Source organism: Marmota monax, unplaced genomic scaffold, assembly GCF_021218885.2.
Source record: "Marmota monax isolate L192 unplaced genomic scaffold, Marmota_monax_Labrador192_F-V1.1 WCK01_AAM20220418_F8-fsc00007, whole genome shotgun sequence".
Lineage (NCBI taxonomy): Eukaryota > Metazoa > Chordata > Mammalia > Rodentia > Sciuridae > Marmota > Marmota monax.
Genome location: NW_026692781.1, coordinates 22,717,558 through 22,740,842, shown reverse-complemented (window position 1 = coordinate 22,740,842; position 23,285 = coordinate 22,717,558). Strand labels below are relative to the sequence as shown.

At 33.1% G+C, this 23,285-nt stretch overlaps 1 protein-coding gene across 1 annotated transcript in view; it reads right to left on the bottom strand.

The window, feature by feature from the left end:
- The window catches only part of Ankar (ankyrin and armadillo repeat containing), a 76,611-nt gene that overhangs the window by 5,430 nt on the left and 47,896 nt on the right, over nt 1–23,285 (bottom strand). Inside the window, exons 11-18 of the mRNA XM_046447416.1 lie at nt 14,685–14,853; nt 10,851–11,092; nt 10,528–10,681; nt 10,290–10,451; nt 8,386–8,492; nt 6,753–6,875; nt 3,578–3,736; nt 2,769–2,886 (exon numbers count right to left, since the gene is read on the bottom strand). Of these exons, the coding sequence (XP_046303372.1) occupies nt 2,769–2,886; nt 3,578–3,736; nt 6,753–6,875; nt 8,386–8,492; nt 10,290–10,451; nt 10,528–10,681; nt 10,851–11,092; nt 14,685–14,853 (1,234 nt within the window). The remainder of the gene's footprint in view (nt 1–2,768; nt 2,887–3,577; nt 3,737–6,752; nt 6,876–8,385; nt 8,493–10,289; nt 10,452–10,527; nt 10,682–10,850; nt 11,093–14,684; nt 14,854–23,285) is intronic.

The following is a 23,285-nucleotide window of genomic DNA, read 5'->3' as shown; positions in this document are numbered from 1 at the left end:
GTTAAAAGGGGGATTATTTTTTGAAATTAGAGGTTTTCTTCCTTCCATGGCTTCAAGATATATTTTATTTTGAGGTTTTTAGAGTGTTACTTTTAAATAAGAATGAGCATAATGACTGAATTAACATAAGATAATTTAATGTAGTTTTGCAGTTCAAATGGCTTTAAGAGTATAATTGTATTTTAAAAATCAAGCGGTATATCTCTTATAGAAGTTTAAAATAATTGAAGTTCTTACCACAAAAAGAAATGTTTGGGGAACCGAAAAGAATAAAGTGATTCAATAATTAAATGTGTATCTACCAACTTAATACTATTTCATTCATATTGGTGTTTTATATTTTAAAAATTTTTTGTTTTAATTATATATTACAGTAGAACGCATTTATGCACTTTGATATATCATACATAGATGTGGTGTAATTTCCCATTTTTTCTGATTGTACATGTTGTAGAATCACATTGCTCATGCGGTTATATATATATATATATATATATATATATATATATATATATATATATATATAGTAATAAATAGTCTATTTCAATGTACTATTCATCCTATCCCTATATCCCCTCCCTTTTTTTCATTCCCCTCTACTTAATCTAAGGTAACTCTATTCTTCCCTAGTGCCTCGATCCCTTATTGTGAATTAGTATCCACATAATAGAGAAAACTTTGAGCCTTCTTTTTTGTTTTTGTTTTGGATTGGCTTATTTCAATTAGCATGATATTCTCCAACTCCATCCATTTACCAGCAAATGCCATAACTTCATTTTTCTTTAAAGCTGAGTAATATTCCATTAAAACACACACACACACACACACACACACACCACATTTTCTTTATCCATTCATCTCTTGAGGGACACCTAGGTTGGTTCCATAGTTTAGCTATTACAAATTGAGCTGCTATAAACATTGACGTGGCTGCATCACTGTAGTATGCTGATTTTAAGTCCTTTGAGTATAAACCCTGGAGTGGGATAATTGGGTCAAAGGGTGGTTCCATTCCAGGTTTTCTGAGGAATCTCCATACTGCTTTTCATAGTAGTTGCTCCAATTTGCAATCCCACCAGCAATGTTTAAAATATAAATGTATTTTTACCTGTGTGGGTAGATACTTTATTGAGAAATGTATTTTTCTGGCCTAAATTATTAGCCAAGGAATTCTCTGTGTTTATTGCCTCAGGATGGAGAGGGCTGGATTGTATAGCCTAAAGCAAAAGCTGTCTTAAGATAACCTGTCTGTAAAGTTAAAAAGATGTCTTTGAAGCTGGGGAACAAAAAATGGAAAAAGATGGAGGGGGTAGAGAATCTAAAAGTTAAGAGAACTTAGATTTGTAATTTTCAAAGGAGAAGGAGAAGGAACTTTGAAAATGGCTAAGACAGGGGGTTGAGGATATAGCCCAATTAGTAGAGTGCTTGCCTCGTATACACAAGACCCTGGGTTCAATCCCCAGCACCACACACACACACACACAAAAAAAAGCTAAGAGGGACTCACAGAACCTGGCACAACTGGACAGTTGGCAATGGAAATCCCAGTCTCTACAAAATTCCTATGCCTTTGGAGCCTCTTCTGGGAATCTTGTCAACATGGACACTGAGCAGTCAATTATTTCACACTATACCCAAGGCCAGAATATCTACTTTTTCTGAGATACCACAATTATAAAAATGACTCTAGAGATGCAAGTGACTTTGGTAGCAAAGTGCAGAGAAGTTTCAGTAATTTTTGAGATTCAATTCTCCCCAGACTAGGGAAATTAATATTTGAAAGTCATCAGAAATATGACATTTCTTGCACAAAATAGTTTGTGGAACAAAATTTTAACCCAATTGTGATTGTTTTTCAGTCACAAAATTACTATAACAATGAGTTAATAAGGTTATTTAGATGAAAAAAATATTTAATAATTTCTTTTAAACATGTTTCCCTAGCTAGTTTCCATAAGAAAGTTTTTATTTGCTTAATTTTTCCCTGCCATGCAAATATACTTCATAAAAATACAATTCTATAGCATAGCAAATGGAGTTTCCTTTGCTGCTCTCAGTGATACATTTCAGTTTTTAAAAGTACTCTATTTTGTTAGTCACTGACTGTCATTCTGACACTGTTTTATGTTGCCTTGAGAGTGATGTATTAGGTCAATTAAATATTGATCACCTGTTGTGTGCAAATTGGATTTAGGATTGGAATAGATACAGTCACACAATTAAAATTGTGTCAATAACTGTTTTGGACCATGTTGGTTTGCTGTGTTCCATAGCAATATACAGAATGCTTAAATGTTAACAAATGTGCTTAAATGGTCAATAGGTAACCAGATAGAGGTACATGAATATAAATTCATCATACTATTATAAATGAGTGTGTAGGTCTGGGTATGTAGCTCAGTGGTAGAACACTTGATTAATTTACACAAAGTCCTTGGTTCAATCCCTGCACCACAATAAACAAACAAATTGTTGTTAGCTCATAGTTGAATTCTCATTTTAAATCCTGGGAAAATATTTAGGGATTTGGAAAAGTAATTGGGAAGGCAAAAAGTCTTATGTTCAGAGTTACTCTCCTCCTATTCAGGGTACAGAATAGATGCCTATTGTTCCATGTAGACTTATTCTAGAGTTCCATTTAGACTAAATGAGTTCATTCATCAAACTGTATGAAATGGTTTCAGGCTTATTGTTTTATTATTGCTCAAATTACAAAAAAATCTGAAAATAATTTTATGTGAATACAATTAGTTCTAGTCATTTCTTACCTGTCAAAACAAGAGTAGTTGGCTGAACTGAATACAGACTATCAACTAAAATAGTAACACCTCGTGCAGACAAAGTAATGTGGTCCACATCTATAATGACTTTAGCTAATACAATAATCTGAAACAGAAAAGCATAGAATCATTGACACTTTCTACTCAGCTTATCTAATTAAGGTTTTATGATGGAGAGTAGTTCTTGGGGGGGGCGAGTAAAGTGGGTATTTGATGGGATCCAAAAGAAAGGAAGCAAGCGGTGGCAGGAAGGAGTTAGAGCACTCATCCCTATTGGTCATAGCAGAGACCATAAAAGGCAGAATTGTTATTTCTATAATATTTGCAACTTTTATCTCTTTTAATTATAGACTCATAGAAAATACTTCTAAAAATCATAGGATAGAAAAGAGAGACAGAAAGATAAAGAAGATAACAGATACAAATGCTTGTTAAAGGGTTGTAAAATCAGTGTGATCAGCTAAAAATTTACAGTTAAAAAAAACTGTCTTAGACACTTAGCATGTTTCTTCATTTATTCCCTTATAATATTGAATGATGAAAATAATTCTACCTACCTATCAGCCTCACAGGGTTGGTTTAAGCATCAGATGAGGTACAAAGTGCTCTATAACTAACTTGTAAAATTCTATAAAAATGAAGAGGCGCTCACAAATAGAGTTAATATGAGGTAGTTGGAGCTGATACACAAAGTATTAAATTTTACAAGTCAGTAAACATTTTACTAGACCCCCAAAGTTTTAGTCTTCACTAAAAAGACACACATCAATTTGAAGTGTTAACCTCTGACTTTGTACCTGAAATGCTGCCATTGCCCTCTCAGTTTCAATTGTTGATTTAAGAAAAGGTTCAAAAATTGATATGGTCATTATTCCATTTTCCAGTATTAAGTATTGTTGAAAGCGATTGTTGAAGGCAAAAAGAGTTAATGCATAGCCTGCTCTTAAGCAAATACCCTGCAAAGAGAAGTGATGAACTTCATTTATCATATTACTCAACAGAATAGGTTGTGAATTCTTACTCATTAAAACATTGTATTCTTATTACTGGTAGTAAAATTTGACATTACTGGGGAAAACAAATAGCAGAGAGTTACCCTAGAATGTTACTAAATAGACAAAATAGAAAACTAGGTTCTCAGGAACACATGAATGGTAAGAGGAAACAATAATTTTAATTTTTTCAACTTTTTTGTTGCAACATTTATATTTTATTTTCATTTCAAGATTGCAAAGTAGAGTTGATAAATCAAAACTTCCCTTGTATAACAATGAATTTCATGAATTGTTGGATTTTCTCATTGTCTCTTTAAATAAGTATATGTGTAAACAAAATTCATTTGTAAACTCTATTGTACTATATCCCATAGAGGAATAGGAAGAAAAAAATTTCCTTTTAGGAATCTCATTTTAGATGGGTACAGTGGTGCATGCCTATAACCTTAGCTACTTTAGAGGCTTAGGTAAAAGGATCACAAGTTCTAAGGCTGGCCTGGGCAACTTAGTGAGACCTTGTCTCAAAATGAAATATTAAAGAGTCAGGGGTATAGTTCAGCATGTGCAAAGACCTGGGTTCAATCCCCAATACCGCAAAACAAACAAAAAATACATTTTAATATTCTGAAGCTGGGCAAACAATGAAAGTCAATTTCTCCCTTAGAATCAGTGTGCTTACACAAACTCTGCAAGTAGGGTAGATGTTCCAGAAAGACCCAAAACCTATTGCATTTCCATGTAGACAAAGTTGATGTGGCTAGGATTTTCCAGAATTTGTTATTATCCATAAATAGCTCTTTATTCAGAGGCATATTTAGCTGCTGAGCATTCCTCCATCCCCTCCTAATTTCTACAATAGGTGTGTATAAGTCTCCCACTTAATTAAGGATCACAGTAGCTCAGTACTTTCTCAATAGCCCTAAGAATACTAACATGCCCCTATGGAACAAGTAGTTTGAGACAAAATTAATACAGTGTATGCCTATAAATTTTTAACTCAACATATAATGATTCTTAGAATTAAAAAGTATGACCATAACCAAATAAATCCTCTGGTTTAGTTCCTCAGTTCCCTAAGAGTCCTTTCATCTTACAACTGGTGCACAAAGATGTATCTGTTATTAGACAAACATGGGTGAAACAAGTGGTAACATCTGGGAGGGAAGGAAGAATGCTTGAGAGTGACATAAGTGGTAGCACAAAGGGAAAGGGTCTGTATGAGGGAGAGAATAAAGAAGAGAAACATTAGGAAGGAACAGAGTAGAGGGAACTGGGGCTTAGAGAATCATACATAAATTTAGTCTCCTTACCATATTACTTCCCATATATTTTGTTTCTGTCTTTTTGCACATCACAGTAAGTCTTACATTTAAAAAAAAAAAAAATAAGATGCCCTCCTAATCCTCCTGTGTCCCTCTAAAATGTCACAGAGAACTGAGACATAGTTGGTAATTTTCTTCCCTGGGGACAGGACAGCTCCTCCTTCTCTAAAATGATGCTATTCAAAGTGCAACCCATGGACCAGTGACAGTCAACACAAATTGGCAACAGAATAGCAGACACTGAGAATAAACATTTAAAAGGAACAATTTGGGCTGGGGTTATAGCTCAGTCGATAGAGTGCTTGCCTTGCATGCACAAAGCCCTGGGTTCAGTCCCCAGCACCACACACACACACACACACACACACACAGGAACAACTTTTCCTTATATTTGAATACCAATATTAAAAATGTAGAGGCAAGGGCCGGGTGTGGTGGGGTATGCCTATAATTCCAGCGTCTTGGGAGGCTGCAAAGGCGAGGCGCTAAGCAGCTCAGTGAGACCCTGTCTCTAAATAAAATACAGAAAATGGCTGGGGATGTGCCCCAGTGGTTAAGTGCCTCTGGGCTTAATCCCCTGTTCACACCCCCAAATATATATATATTTGCATCAATGGATACTAAAATTGGTGAGCAAAAGCATGATGCAAAACAGAATATTTGAATAATCTCAAGTCTCACCTTAAGATACTTGTTAATTACAAAGGGGATAATGTAACTTTATAGTGGGGAAATGTGGCAGAGAACACTTTAAGTAATTGATGTTAAGCATTACCAGTAGTAAGACTAACGTGATTCACCTTTTGATTGGATGCACTGGGAAGGGAGTGAACTTCTACATCACTTCTTTGATATTGCTAAAATGCACAACTTCCATTTAATTATGAGAAAAATGTCAAATACAGTCAAATTTAGGGACAATTTGTAAAATAACTTTCCTGGACTCATCAAAAATACCAAAATTAGGATAGACATGAAATCATGAAAGACACAGAATGACTCAGCTTCACAAAGTGGAGACTAAAGAAATGAGACAACTAAATGTAATACACCATCCTGGAGTGGATGCCAGAACAGACATATTGATGAGTAAAGTGGCATAATTTAAATAAGGTCTGCATATTAGTTAATAGTATTATATCAGTATTAATGTTCTGGTTGACATTTGGGAAAACTGAAGGATATACCACTGTACTACTTTTATAAATTTTTGGAAAACTTAAAATTATTTCAAAAAATTAAAAGTTTTTTTTTTTTAAAACCATCACTCTAGGGCACTACTGGGGAAATCTGTTTCTTTATCACAAATTGAGAAGTATAACTTTGAAGTATTGGATAAAAAGTATACGACTGAGAGTTGAAAGAGCCTGAAATTAGATTGAAGATTTGGTTCAGGACAGAAGAGAGAGAGTTTTTGGCTTATCACCAAGCATTAAAATTGCTGCATTTCAAAGATGAAATATGATAATTATGAAAAATATGGAGCTGTATTATTGTATCATTATAAACTAACGACCTACAAAGAGATCTTTTACATTTTGTTCCTTTAGTAATACATTGGAATATTTACATGAAGAAAATTTGGTTATAATTTGAAAGTATGGCATACAAACTATTTTCTTCCAAAGGAGCTCTAATATTTTGTAAAGGTATACCTTATCTGTTGAGTGAAGAAGATAAAGGACATCAGAATACATAAATCCTTCTTTCTGTTGTAATTCATTCTGCAACTCTTCATTCCTTAGGACAATACATGCTAAGGAAAATGCCACTTCAACCTAAATATGTGGTTTTTAGAAATTATTTTTTTACCAAATGGCATATTTTATTATACAAACATTTATATCAGATATATTGTGGAATGATATTATAAAATCTGCTAAGGAATAATCCATTGATTGTAATTATCTGACTATTCTCTGACACAAATTCTAGAGAAATATCCTATTAATTTAAGCAAAGCTTTGTGATATAGACTGAGGTATAGCTTTTTTTCTCCTCTAGGTTTAGAGTTATTTTTAAGCCCATTAGGAGGATAAACCTTGAATATTACTGAGATTAAGTAGAATAGGTTTTAAAATGCTACACTATGCATTTATATGAAAATGTTATGAACTCAAAAAGCATAATTATTGAATTGTTGTGAAATATTTATGCATTATAGAATCTTTTTTTGTTGTTTTCAATGAACCTTGGTTTTGCTTATTTATATGTGGTGCTAGGCAAGCACTCTACCACTGAGCTATAACCCCAGCCTCTAGAATCTTATTTTTGAGGAAAAATATTGAAAAGTACTTATGTTCAAAACCCATTAAAAATACATACTGAAATATTGCTGGATGCCATTGAGGTAAACTATTTTCTCATGTCAATGCACATTTTAAAATAAAAATGTTATTTTTACATGGCATTTTCCAGTCTTAAGGAATTTCCTTATACTCTGAAAGTCAAAAGTAAAACCTGAAACTTTGCTAGCATATGCTTCTTTTTTCTTAACTCTTATAATAACCTCTTCTTCATAGACAGAGAGGCCACATAATTTGTCTAGCAAATATATCCGTTAAAAGAAAGATTGCTGTTTACTTACATATTTTCCTCCTTATATTGTCTATTTCTTTGTCTCCAACAGAGCCCCTACCAAATTTTGACAAGAAAATGTATGTTTTATTGTTATAATTTCCTGCCTGGTCACTTTCTAAAGCCTTGTTAAAAGGATTTGAAGAGATGTGAATGTTATTTTCTTAAGCACATTTTACTAGAAGTAAATGGAAGAGTGAATAATCCTTCAACAAAGTAGTTCTTTGTAATGTCAAGCCTTGGGAAAACCATAAAGAAGGGAAGATGATAAAGAACACCAGAGCACTTTAAATCCTTCTTTTTGTCATAATCTTTCTGTAATTCATTAGAATGCTACTTAGTGGAAGGTAGGCCTGCTTTGATGGTATAGCATTAACAATATATTGCCATGTAAATCACTCATCCTCACTCTCCACACCAAATAGAAAGGATGTTCTTTGAATAAATAATTGAATATTCTCAGGAAAACATTACTTTAAACAATAAGAATATAATATTTTCCTGTCATATTTGAAGAAATCATATTTTAATAAAAATTTACTACTCTAATGGTTTGTAGTGGCCTTTTTGTTTAAAACTTAAAAGATTTTCTTTAAAAAAGTGAAACTTTTATGCTTGTGAACTATGATAAACATACAAATTATTTTAAAATGTGATCTTTATGTTAATTTTTGCTCTTTCAGAAAAAAAGTTTTGAACTTTAATATATACCTTAATATTAGGTGAAGGGTGATTTCTTAGTAGTTGGATAAGTATAGGAAGGGCATTTTCATCTACAACAAATTGCTGACTAACAGGATTGCTTGTATGGGCGACACCTGTAAGAGTTCACATGTCAGTGAGGTAATATTCTTTCCATCTTGTAAATGACAAAGTCAATTGTAACTTGGTATTATTGGTTGATAAGATGGTTAGTAATGTGGTTAGTAAATTACAAAAGGAAAGGCTATATCAACCCTATTTTAAGTTCTTATTAACTTATTAAGAGGCATAGTTAGGGGGCTGGGATTGTAGTTCATCAGTAGAGCACTTGCCTAGCACATGTGAGCACCACATAAAAATAAATAAATGAATAAATAAAACAAAAGTATTGTGTCCACTTACAACTAAAAAAGTTTTTTTAAAAAAGTATAGTTAACAAACATGGAGAATTTATTATTAGAATTACAGATGGCTTTCTAATAGACATACAGCAAATAAATTTTTAAAATGCTATATTATCAAGGAATAACAATAGCTATCATTTATTGGAAAAATTTTTTCTCAGTACTCAAGTGTATAGTTAATATTTTCCATAAAAAGTTTATTTCTACAAAAATGACTAGGGTAAATCACTGAGTTAAGATTTATAGATTCCTTAAATTACATATACTAAAAAAAACTTCCTATAAGTCTTTATAACCTACAACTTTGCAGTCTTAAACTAAATGAAGAATTCTGGTCATCTCTTTGTAGTGGACACACACAGTTTTAATTCTTTTTTGTCCTATAAATGTCAAAATACAAATTATAAGTTTGTATACTTAAGTATGAATACAAGATTGGGTCTCTTTATGAACAATGAAAAGACAGCCACAGACTGTTATCTGGGGGAAGTTTGAAAGAATTGGGGAAATTAGAAGGAACAAAGAATACTTTTGTTCCCTTACTTTCTCCTCCATTCCCCATTGATATGTAGTGAACTAATATAAAGAAATTGATTGTGTATATGTATGTGTAAGCAACTTTGTGTATAAAATCATTTTCCAGAATTTTATGAACACTTATAATTTATACTATAGTCTCTGTCCAAAATAAAATAAAATAAAGGAACATTTTCTTCTGTGGCTAATTACCTTGGAGTTAATGAATTTCTGCAAGTAGTTTTAATAATCAAAAAGAAAATAAAATTTGGGACCTAATATCTATGTACTTCCTTCAGCTGTATATTCTTTTCAGGAAATACAGTGACCTACAAATAAAAATCTTATTTTCCCCTTGTTTGCAAGAAACATTCTACAGTAAGCTCACTGTGTACATGAAGGTCAGCAAAGAACCCAAATTTTTACTTTTGGTAGGTCAATCATTGACAATTCAACATTTTCCAGGTAACTCAAAACATCAATCCCTTTGCAATAAAGGCCACTTTATAAACAAAAGAATTATTATGAAAAGAGACTGGGATGGAAAAACGTGTCTTGATATTAGGAACTCTTCAAGATCTTCAAAAAACATAGCCCTTAAAATTCAAAGAAGAGTTTTTTCTTTCTCTTTCTCTCTTTTCTTTTTCTTGAATGGCCAGGAAAAAATAGACAATTTATGAAGATTCAACAAAGCGTTGTACTATTGAAAGCAACTTTCAGTGCATGTTAGGTATTTATTTTGAGATTGCTTTAAGTCAAAATAGTCAAGTCTCAGTTCCACTCAGAGTTCAAGAGCAAAATCAATGCAAAGTTTTTAATTAAACCTCAGATATTTACTAAGGTCTCGGAGAAAACTTTTATAAGCCTTTCTAGATTATATGTTTTAGGGCTCTAGCAGTGGGTTTCAAGAGGAAAAGATCAATTTCTACTTCTCTAACCAAGTTCTTTCTTTTTCTTAAAGATATTTAAGAAGTTGAGATTAAGTGTACAAACCAACACAAATGGATCCCACTGCTCTGATGACACTGAGAAGTGTGCCTTCAGCTATCTTACTAATTCTTAGTAAACGAACCAATGGTGCAATTCCATTCCCTTCACATATTTGATTTTGATGCATCCTGCTGTCCTTACTCAGAGCTATGACTGCTTCACCTCCTAGTAAACAAAGAGATAAGTATGACAATCCATTTGCTTATACATTGTGAAGATTAATGTATGGAAAATAACTTACCAACATACTGCATTTTAGCTGATGGTGACAGAAGCATATTTATTATAAAGTTGTATCCAATCTGTTCTGCCATATATTTTTGTTGTTTCAGTGTTTGTCCTGCCAAGGCCCAAAGTGCTACAGCTCCTTGCTCCTTAACATCTATTTGAAATGCCTATTTAAAAAATTCCATTCATTCAGTGAACATTTATTGAACAATTTTGAGGTGTATATTTTATAAAATATTTATTCCAGAATTAGTTTTGTTTTTCTATTCACTAAACAAAATCTAAAATGGAAATAAGTTATCTAAGAAAGATAGTTACTAATGATAAAATTCCTACCTTTAGGAGTTTTAAGAGATATTTAGTTAAATTTTTTTCCAGAAATGCCTTCTGTATAGAAGGGTTATAACTTGCCAGTGATTCCACAGCCATTGCACCTTTCATTTGGACACTAATTTGTTTCCCTTTAAAAAGAGCTACCAGGGGAGGAATAGCTCCTTCCATAGCTATAGCGTTCTGAACTTCCTTATTGTCACGCCCAACCTCAGCAATTGTAGCAGATGAAACAGCCTTCAACACATCTTCAAATGAATCAAAGAACAAGTTGTGTGAGACCTTTTATAAAGTAACTATCAAAGTGCAGTATATATCATCATTTTCCCATATTATATCACATTTATAAAATGTTAAAAGAAATTTTAGAGTGAAAAATAGTAAGAAAAACTGTGGATCCATCACCTAAACATAATAAAACTTTAGATTTAATTTCATTTGTTATTTCTTATGAGGATAGGTGGATTTAGACAACTTTGTACATACTCAATGTGGTCATGCTACAAAAGCAATATTCTGCGTTTTTATTTACCATTAAAATATTTTCCCATTCTTTATGAACACTGATGTCTTCTAAATATTCCACTAGCAAATATATCACATTTTTTTAGCCCATTCACATTTTGAAAATATGTTATTTTAAAGGTTTCACTGTTTTAAACAATTGCAGGAGAAATCTTATTAGCATGTAAGATATTTCCTTTCTGTTTGTATTTTTTTTCCCTTAGCATAGTATTCCAGGAATTACTGGAATAACTCAGTACATTTCAGTAAAGTACTTTACAAAAATAATCGCATTTTAACTATCTGTAATCAGAGTTTGAGTATTAATGTTATTGTGCCTTTTTTAATACAGGTATTATCATTAAATTTATATGTGTGTGTGTGTGTGTGTGTGTATGCTTGATAGGCAAAAAATGGTGTTTCATTTTATTTTGTATTTTTGGTTACTGTTTAATTTAAACATCTTTTATGCTTATTAACTGGTTTTATATATTTTTTCTTTCTTTTCTTTTTTCTTTTTTTTTTTTTTGCATTCTGGGAATTGAACACAAGGCCTCATGCATATTAATAAGTAAGCTCTCTGCCGCTGAGCTACATCCCCAATATTGTGTAGTCACTTTATATAAATTTATATCAAATATATTATTTTTGTTTTGATTATTTTCTTTGCTTAGTCATTACATAATTCATTCAGCAAATATTTATTGAATAGTTACTATGTGCTAAACACTGTTCTAGGTAATAGGGATATAATGGTGAACCAACAAAATAATGTCCTTAAACTTGTGGAGTAAGATGGTAGAGTTAGGGTATGGAATAGCACTAAGTTTAATATTACTTGAAAATAATATAAGACAGAGAATGATAGGAAGTGATGGGTCACTTGCTCTTGAAGTAAGGAAGTTAGGAAGACTTACAGGCCATGCTAGAAATGTAGATCTTATTTTAGGTGATAAAAAGAGTCTGAATAATTTAAAGGAGAAGATATGGTCAACTTTTTACATTTTAAATATTATCATTCTAGTAAAATTGAGAGTATAGGGAAAACCATTCATCTTACCCAGTATTCCTGCATTAGTACAAAAAAGTAGAAATTCTTCACCCATTTCGAACTCAGAAATGTTAAGAATAAAAATACGCCTCTCTTATTCCTCCCTCTGAGACAAAGGAATAAGTTTGAAGAATGAGTTATTGCAAATGCATGGCCTACATTCTTTTTAGTACTTTTTGCTGTTTTCTCAAAAGCAAACTTTCTCTCATTGAGGCTGAAGTTTTGGTCTCTGTTTGATTCCCATGTCTATCCATGTCTATTCCTATGTCCCTGCTTCAATTTGAAAAAAGGGCAGAAGGTGTGTGCCATAAAAAATCAGCAGCATTGTGGGAATGAAGGCAGGCACGCATGCACACACGCACACATGTAAATGTGCATGTGCATGCAACAGTGTAAATACAAATGGCTAAAGCTAGATGAAACAAAGACCTAAAACAAAAGGGACCTCAGCAAGATTAAATCTGAAGAGTCTAGACGTGGATATTTAGACCATGGAGATATCAACAAGGCCATTGCCTGAAGAAAATGCTTAGGAACCTACTTTGGAGCCATTTTACCTTAGTGCATGAAATCTTAGAGTAGTTCAAAATAGTCAAGAAGATACCAGAATGAATAAAATTCCTTTGTAATCCCCTATAACTTATCAACCCAGCTAATATCAAAGAGGATTATTTGTTGGATATGAGACTTAAAAGAGAAAAAAATAATTAAAATTTATTAAGTTCTTCATTTTCCTTGGACTGGTGGGGCAGGGATAATGTAAACCAGTAAAGGAAAAAATGCTTTTATTTAGAATTTAGATAAGGCAAAAGGCAAAAAAGAGGAATTATTTCAATAATTGATTTCTATGGCTTTCTTCCAGGAACTCATACTTCATTTATTTATTCAAATTGCAATAATTTGTGCTTTGTTCCAATATCTGGTACAGGCTGAAAGAAAATAAAGGAAAATAAAGGCTTTAAAATTTTAAATACAAATCAAAAATTTTTAAAAAATTAAATTAAAAAAAGTAAAAAATATATGATTACCCTGGGTTCAATCCCCAGCACCACAAAAAAAGAAAATTGTATGGTTAAAATAGGCTTAAAAGGTGATCCTCTCTAAAACTAGCCTTAATTAATGAAGTGATAGAGGAAAACTTTGAATAGAGAGCTTTCAAATGATTTCACTGCATGATACACATTCTTGGAAGATGACACTTGCTTAAATTTGACGTTGTAAAGGAAAGCTGCCAAACGTGGAGGTATATGCCTATAATCCCAGCGACTGGAGAGGCTGAGGCAGGAGAATCACAAGTTTGAGGCTAGCCACAGCAAGTAACAAGTCAAACAGTAAAACCCTCTCTCAAATGAAAACTAAAAAGAGTTGAGATATAGCTCAGTGGTAAAATGCCCCTGGGTTCCATCCCTAAAGCCAAAAAGGAAGAAAAAAATAAAGGAAAGCCCTATGCAATACTTCCTTATCCAAACCCTCCACTTATATTTTACCAATGTATATATTCTGTATTTATTTCTGGTGAATTGGAACACAAGATGATAAGCTGAGCAGGAAGAAAAAGGGACAAGCTTTTCCTGATTTTTTTCTCTTTCCAAATATGAAACTTGTTCTTAAGTATGCTCACTGGAGTGAGATTATTTATGAGATTATTCTATAGAACCTAAGAGACTATGGAGTGAAATTATTTATGAGATTATTCTGAAAGAACCTAAGAGACTATTTACAGTAGCTGTCGAAAAAAGCCTATGTCTTCTGATGTTATTGGTACTAAGGTGCACTTTAGAAACTGATAATTGACCTAATGCCTCCTAATTGCTTTAAATTTTAATATAAAATGTGCAACAGCAATTATGAAGTTCTTGTAACTTTTAAAATAGCTATCAATGAGCAATGTTTATAGTATTCACACAGACATCTATCTCACTGAGCACATTTTCATGACTTATGTCAGCATTTCCATTTATAAAACTATCTAATTAAATGTTTTTTTAAAACTGTGCTTTTAAGGGGCTAGGAATATATCTCAGTTGTGGAGAGCTTACCTAGTATGTATGAGGCCCTGGGTTCAATAAAATAAATAATGCTTCGAGAGTCAATTACTTATAAATTCAGTAGTTTAAATTCAGGTATTCCAGCTATTTAGGTTATAGATGTCTAGATGCATTAAATGTCTAGATCCACTTAAAGACAGTTCTATGACACATATATTCATATAGGACAAGTCCAAATTTATGTTTGCTTCACTTAATAAATCTGATCACTTTTAAATAACAGAAGTAGAGACTCACCAGAGTCAGAATTCAGAAATCTGATAAGGTGTGGGATGCCTTTATGGTTTTTTACTGCTCTTTGATTGTTTTCATTTCCTATACATAATACACGTAAACAATTCATAATATTTACTAACACGCTTTCTATGTTTACTGTCAAGAGATTTATCAGAGCTGGGATTCCATTCTAAAAATAAACAAAAAGTAATTACATTTAAATTTATTTAAGATAAATGTAATCTTAGTTTAGAAACAAGTCTATAATCTTTCTTGCTGTAAATATCTGTTCATTTACAAGACAACAATCGACTATAAATGATTGTGTCTACTGATGTGATAAATGACAGCACAATTTTGAGCAAATATTTATGGCAAGAATTCAATAAATACATTTAAAAATAGCATCTAGAACAACTTGAGGCTCCAATTTCACTGTAATATTTAATAAATATCTAAGAAGTGAAGCAACTAGTAAGATCAATTGAATATATTACACCATTTGGAAATATTTGCCATTGTGAACACTGCACTGGTAATTGGTAATTATGTTTGTGTAACACCAAATATTATTTTAAAATGTTAATATAATTCCCTAATTTTAAATGGAGTACACATATCATTTCTCCTTGCGAACAAAAGTAATGCAAGAATACCAAGAAAAATGAGAGACAAGGGGACATCTGCAGTGCTGAAATATAATAAATGTGTACAAGTTGCCAACAGGTATGATGGAGAACTCCCATGGCCACAAATCACAGGAAATGCTGATAAAGCAATTTTCCAAATTAAGTAACTCAAGATAGAGTTAAAACAGAATGCCATGTTTGAAACAATAGGAATAGGCATTTAGAATGGTAGAACGCCAGTACTATATAGTTTCAAAAATCAGAGAACCAGGAATCATGCTGAAAATATAAGTTTGAAAGAAACAGTGTATTGGTGAGGTAAAAAGAAAGAGAAAGACTTCACATTATGGAGTAGAATCTGCTTTATGAGGCACTATGAACCACCTATCTGTGTTGGCTAGGTAAAAGTAAAGCCAAAAGAACACATGCATAAGAAATAGCCTTGCTATCCTAGAACATGTGTCTAAGTCCTTTCCCACATATGCTTCCTGGACCAGAAAGAATTTATCTCATAGAATATGAGTAATGATCAAGAAATAACATATACAGGATCTCACCAAACAAAGTATAAGAAAAAAATCAGAAAACCTTATAATAGATGAAAAATGATATCATGGTTTGAATGTATGTGTCCCTCCACTCCTGGCCAATTCCTAGATAGGAACTTAAGTCCCACTGTGATAGTATTAATACACAAGCTTTCAGGAAGTGACTAATTAAAGAGTCAGAAAGAAATAGCTAGGCCCTTTTTCTTTTCTACCTTCTGAGGATACAACAATAAAGTGTCATCTTGGAAGCAGAGGACAACCCTCACCAAACACTGAACATGCTGCCACCTTGATCTTGGACTTCCCTGCCTCTCAAACTATCAGAAAATAAAGTCATATTTTTTGTTTATAAATTATCTTTGCTGTGGCATTTTGTTATAACAGCAGGAACATATTAAGACAAATGCTCATCAGAAAAATGTTGCCACAAAGTAGATGAAAGTTGTAAACAAATGCAGTGTATTATGATCAATGAAAAAATGAGCCAAACATCACTATAAAACAAGAGTACATGGGAGAGACACTAAAACACAGAAAAGTTAATTTTCATGTTACAACCTTTTTTCCACTTTTTTGCTTACTTCTTTTTTTTGAGAGAGAATTTTTTAATATTTATTTTTTTAGTTTTCAGAGGACACAACATCTTTATTTTTTATGTGTTGCTGAGAATCGCATGCCAGGCGACTGGGCTACCACTGGAGCCACATCCCCAGCCCCTCCCACTTTTTTCATTGGTGCATTAAAGTTGGACATAATGATGGGATTTATTACATTTATTACATTTTATTACATTTATTCATACACACAATATAACTCCACAGCACCTACCCGCTTCCTCTCTGCCTCCTACCACTTGGTCCCTTTCCTTTACTGATATCCATCTGATTTTCATGAACTCCCCCCACCTTTATTTTCCTTTTCCCTCTCTACCTTCTGCATGAGAGAGAAAATATACATCTCTTGACCTTGAGGGATGACCTATTTCCTGTAAATAAAATCCTATTGTGTTTATATGCCACGTTTTCTTTTTCCATTCTGCTAGGCTGGTTCCATAGTTTGCGTATTGTGAATTGTGCTGCTATAAACATTGAGATGCATGTATCACTATAGTTCTTTTGGATAAATATCAAGGAGTAGGATAGCAGGGTCATATGGTGGTTCCATCCCTAGTCTTTTGATGAAAGACTGATTTCCATAGTGATTGTACTAATTTACAATCCTATCAACAGTGTAGTAGTGTTCCTTTTTCTCTACATCCTCTCAGGCATTTATTATTGTTTGTATTCTTGGTGACTGCCATTCTGACTCATGTGAGATGAAATCTCAGTGTAGGTTTGATTTGCATTTCCCTGTTTGCTAATAATGTTGAACATTTTTCATGTTTTTTTGGCCATTTGCATTTCTTTTTTTGAGAAGTTTCTGTTTAATTCAGATGCCCATATATTAATTGAGTTACTTGATTTTTTGGTATAAAGTTTTTTGAGTTCTTTTTATATTCTAGATGTTAATCCTCTGTGATTTTAGCAAGATTTTCTCACATCCGTAGGTCCTCTCTTCACATAACTAGTTGTTTCCCTTACTTACAGAAGCTTTTTATTTGATGCCATCCCATTTCTTAACTCTTAGCATTATTTCCTGAGCTGTAGGGGTCCTATTGAGAAAGTTGTTGCCTGTGCCTATATGCTGGAGTGTTGTCCCTCCATATTTATTTAGGGGTTACATAGTTTCTCATCTAATTCCTAGGTCTTCGATCCATTTAGAGTTTGATTTTTGTGTAGGGTGAGAGTTAAGGTCCAGTTTCATTCTTCTACATACAGATAACCAGTTTTACCAGCACCATTCATTAAAAATGCTGTCTTGGGCTGGGGATGTGGCTCAAGCGGTAATGCACTCCTGGCATGTGCGGGGCGCTGGGTTCCATCCTCAGCACCACATAAAAAAATAAAGATGTTGTGTCCACCGAAAACTGAAAAATAAATATTAAAAAATTCTCTCTCTCTCTCTCTCTCTCTCTCTCTCTCAAAAAAAAATGCTGTCTTTTCTCCAATGTATGTTTTTTGGCACCTTTGTCAAGAATCAGATGACTGTAGATGTTTGGGTTTATCTCTGCATTTTCTATTCTGAACCTTTGGTCTCTGTGTCTGTTTTTCTACCAGTACTATGCAGTTTTTGTTATTATAGCTCTGTAGTATAATTTGAAGTTAGGCATTATGATGCCTCCAGCATTGCTTTTTTGGCTTAGAATTGTGCTGGCTATTCTGGGTCTTTTATTCCTCCAAATGAATTTTAGGACAGTTTTTTCTAGTTATGTGAAGAATGCCATTGATATTTTAATGGGGACTGCATTGAATCTCAATAACTTTTTTTTAGGTGTAGTTGGACACAATACCTTTATTTTATTTATTTTTATATGGTGATGAGGATCGAACCCAGGGCCTCACACATCCTAAGCAAGTGCTCTACCATTGAGCCACAACCCCAGCCCCAAGTGTGGCCATTTTAACAATATTAATTTTACTATGCATGAACATGGGAGGTATTCTGAGGTCTTCTTCATTTTTTTCTTTAGTGTTCTACAGTTTTCATTGTAGAAGGCTTTCACCTTCTTGGTTAGATTTATTCCTACTTTTGTTTTAGGCTCCTGTGAATGGAATTGTTTACCTGGTTTCTTTCTCAGCACATTCATTGTTGATATATAGGAAAGCTGTTGATATTTGTATTTTGATTTTGTAATGTACTTTGCCAAATTTATCAGCTCTTGTAGCCTTTGGTGTAGGTTTTTGGGGATTTTCTAGGTATAGTTTAATATCGTCTGCAAACAGCAACATTTTGACTTCTTCCTTTTCTATTTTTATCCCTATTTTTATTTTCTTTCTTTGACTAATAGCTCTGGCTAGAATTTATAGCACTATATTAAATGGGAATGGTGACAGTAGACATAATTTTCTTGTCACAGATTTTAAAGGAAATGCTTTCAGTTCTTCCCCATTTACTATGACGCTGGCTTTGAGTTTTTCATATATAACATTTATGATGTTCAGGTAGTTTCCTTCTATCCCTAGTTTACACAGTGTTTTTATCATGAATGGGTGCTGAATTTTGTTGATGGCCTTCTCTACATCTATTGAGATGACTAAGTGATTTTTGTCCTTAATTATATTAATGTGATGAATTACATTTATTGAATTGTGTATAATATATCGTTATTGCATCTCTAGAACATAACCAAATTGTCATGGTGTACAATAATTTTAATAGGTTGTTGAACATGATTGCTAATATTAAGTATTTTGTATCTAAATTCATTAGGAATATTAGTCTGCAGTGTTCTTTCCTTGATGTGGTCTTATCTGGTTTTTTTGTGATACTGGCTTCATACAATGAATGTGGAAGTGTTCTATCCCTTTCTATTTCATGAAATAATTTGAGGAGTATTAGCACAGGTCTTTAAAGGTTTGGTAGAATTCAGCTGAGAATTCATCTGGTCCTGGGCTTTTCTTTGTTGGAAGGGTTATTGGTTTGTTTAGCCTTTCTATGTCCACTTGATTCAGTTTTGGCAGATAATGTTTGTCTAGAAATGAATCCATTTCTTCTAGATTTTCCAATATTAATTGTCAAAATAATCCCTAATGATTGATTGCCTGGATTTCTGTGATGACTGTGGTAATTTCTTTTTTTTTTTTAATCTCTGATTTTATTATTTGAGTTTTCTCCTTTTTTTTTTTTTTTTTTTTTTGGTTAGTTTGGTTGAGGGCTTTTCAATCTTATTTATCTTTCAAAGAACCAACCAATTCATTGATCCTTTGATTTCAGCTATGATCTTAATTATTTCCTTCCTCCTACTGGTTTTGGAATTAATTTGTTCTTCTTTTTCAAGGCCTGTGAGGTGCATCATTAGGTTGTTTATTTGGGATTTTTCTGGTTTTCTTATATAGGCACTCAGCTATAAACTTAGTTTCTCCCTTGATTTTTTTCTATCACCCATTCATCATTCAAAAGTGTGCTGGGTATGATGGCACACACCTGTAATCCCAACAACTCAGGAGGCTGAGTCAGGAGGATCATGACTTCAAAGCCAGCCTCAGCAACATAGCAAGGCCCTAAGCAACTTAATAAGACCCTGTCTCTAAATAAAATACAAAAAAGGACTGGGGAAGCCAGGCACAGTGGCGCACGTCTGTAATCCCAGTAGCTTGGGAGACTGAACCAGGAGGATCGTGAGTTCAAAGCCAGCCTCAGCAAAAGCGAGGTGCTAAGCAAGTCAATGAGACCCTGTCTCTAAATAATATAAAATAGGGCTAGGGATATGGTTCAGTGGCAAAGTACCTCTGAATTCAATCCCCAGTATCAAAAATACAAAAGGACTAGGGATGTGGTTCAGTGGCTAAGTGCCCATGGGATCAATTCTCATACAAAAAAAAGAAAAGTGTATTGTTCGATCTCCACGTTTGTATAGTTTCTGTAGGGTTTTGTCATGTTGATTTCTAATTTTTTTCCATTATGATCTGTTAAGATGCATGGAATTAATATCAATTTTTTGTGTATTTGCTAAGAATTGCTTTGTGGCCTAAAATATGGTCTATTTTGGAAAAGGTTCCATGTGTTTCTGAGAAGAAAGTGTATTCAGCTGCTGTTGGGTGAAATATTCTATAGATGTCTGCTAAATACATTTGATATATTTTTCAGGACAAAGAATTCTTATCAAGTTTATGTTTGGATGACCTATCTAACGGTGAGAGAGGTGTGTTGAAATCACCCAATATTATTGTACTGAGTTCTATCTGGGGCTTTGAGTAGTTGCACCCAAATCTGAAACATAAATATTCATTATTGTTATATCTTCTTGTTAGATTATTCCTTTTTCCAGTATCTTCCTTATGTCTTCTGATTAATTTTGGCTTAAAGTCTGCTTTGTCAGATTTGAGAGTAGCTACTCCTGCTTTATGTGTGTGTGTGTGTTGTGTGTCTATGTCTGTGTGGTCCATTTGCATGGTATATCAATTTCCATTTTTTTCATTTTCAGCCTGTGTCTTTTTTTGCATCTCTTCCAAACAACATATAGTTGGGTCTTGATTTTTTATCCATTCTGACAGCCTACATATTTTAATTAGAGAGTTGAGACCATTTGCAATCAATGTTATTCTAGAGATATGTTTATTAATTCCTGTTATTTTTATTTATTTCTACTGTGTAATTTATTCCTGTTTCTAATTTGTTTAGCTACTCTTTAAGTGAGCTTTGTTCATTCATGAGCTCTGGGGTTTGTTTTTTATTTCTTTTTTGTGGAATACTTCTTATAAAGTTCTGTAGTTCTAGTTTACTAGTCAAATTCTTTTAGTTTCTGCTTATCTTTGAAGGTTTTTATTTCCTCTTTAATTTTGAAAGATAACTTTGCTATATATAGCAGTCTTGGTTGACACTTATTTTCTTTCAGGACTTTGAACACATCGTTCCACGCCCTTCTGGATTTTAGAGTTTTTGCTGAGAAATTGGAAGTGATTCTGATTGGCATGCCTCTACATGTGATCCGGTGTTTTTCTCTTGAGGCTTTTACAATTCTATCTTTGTTCCTTATGTTAGGCATTTTCATTATAATGTGTCATGGAGAGTTCTTTTTTTCATCTTGTCTACTTGGGGTTCTGAATGCCTCCTGTATCTGAAAGCCAATCTCATTCTGAAAATTAGGAAATTTTTATGTTATTGTTTCCCTGAAGAAATATGTCCTCCATGTCCTCCCTCTCACAACCATTTTCAATTCCAATGATTGTTATATTTGGTCTCTTAATGTTTCCCCTAAGAGTTCTTGTATCTTTTGAACATTACTATTTTGAACATTATCTTTTGAACATTACTATTGTCTTTAATGCTGAATGTTTAGGCCAGCCACTTTTTCTTCTAGCTCTGAGATTCTGTCTTCAGCTTGGTCTATTAAAGTGACTTTCAACTGAACATTTTACTTGATTTATTGTGTCTTTCATTTCCAAATTTTCTATTTGGTTCTTTTTCAGTATTTTTGTCTCCTTACTGAATTTCTCATTCATATCTTTTACTGACTTCCTTAATTCATTGAGTCATTTTTCCATGTTCTCTTGGAATTCATTGATCATTTTAATAATAATGATTTTTTTGAATTCTTTATCTGATATTTTATCCACTTCAATATCTTTGAGTCAATTTCTGGTGAAATATGAACTTAGAAATTGTTGGAATTTCTTTTTAAAATATTTTTTATACCTGTGTTGAATTTTATGCATCTGTTGGGAGGGATTTCTCTTCCACTCTCATGTGTGGTCCTTTGTAGGACACAGTCTTTCACTTACCAAAAGATCCTAGAAATATCTAGATTGAGACCTCTTTGTAGGTGTGGTTTTCTCCAGCCTTTGTGTTAGTTCTATTTTTGCTGCAGTCGGTGGAACCTGGTGGCCCCACCCTGAGCCATTTCCACTTGAGGCCTGGTCATTAATTTGAGTTTTTCTCTATTCTTTGTATAGTTGAAAACAGAACATCATTAATTTGTGTGTGGAGCAAGGTACACTGTATTTTGTACCTTGTCAGTTTAATTCAACAGCAGTCTCTAACCTGTGAACTTATAGCATTCCTTTAAGTTTAGCACCTCACAGAATAGGGTGGAAGCAGACAATGGTAACAACTGATACAAACGATATATAGCATTAAAATAAATATCCAGTTTCTACAACTACAACATTAATTCACATACAACACACACACACAGACACACAATAAATAAATAAATAAATAAATAAACAGGATTCATCAGTAATTGTCAACAGTAAAAACAATAACAATAAACTATATTTGGATTTAAAACAAACAGCAGGTGACAACTGTGTCATCCAAAGTAATAGTAACTGCATTCCTATTAATGATGGGGGCAAGAGTTATATAAACCAGTTAATTTTAAATGATGGTAAGAATACAGTTAATTAAGATAAAAGAAATGTAATAAGGAGGTAGAAAAGAGTTTATAATTTCAAAACATGAACACGAAAATGAAGAAGAGATGTATCAGTTGACGGTTATAATGAAGGAGGAGAAAAAATAAGAGAAACAGAGGCAAGAGAAACAATAGAATTTGGTCATTAGCAGAAGGAGAGAAAGAGAAACATGAGAAACAAATGAATTCAGTACAAAGCAAAACCAAAATATACAAATTAAAAGCCTAATCCTCAAAAGGCAACTCAAGACAAAATAACTAATCAAAAAAGAAACATATAAGAACACACACAGAAAGGAAAAGATTCTTAATGAGAAATGAAGGAATCATTTCCACTGAGGTGGTCAAAATAGTTGATGAGAATGGATGGTTACCATCTATGTCTTGACTGTCTTTCCATTTCTTCTTGATCTGTGTACTGAGAACAATAGCAAGGGCTGGTGGGGGTTAACACCTTGCTCTTTTTGTGTACTGAGCTGCCAGTTGGAGT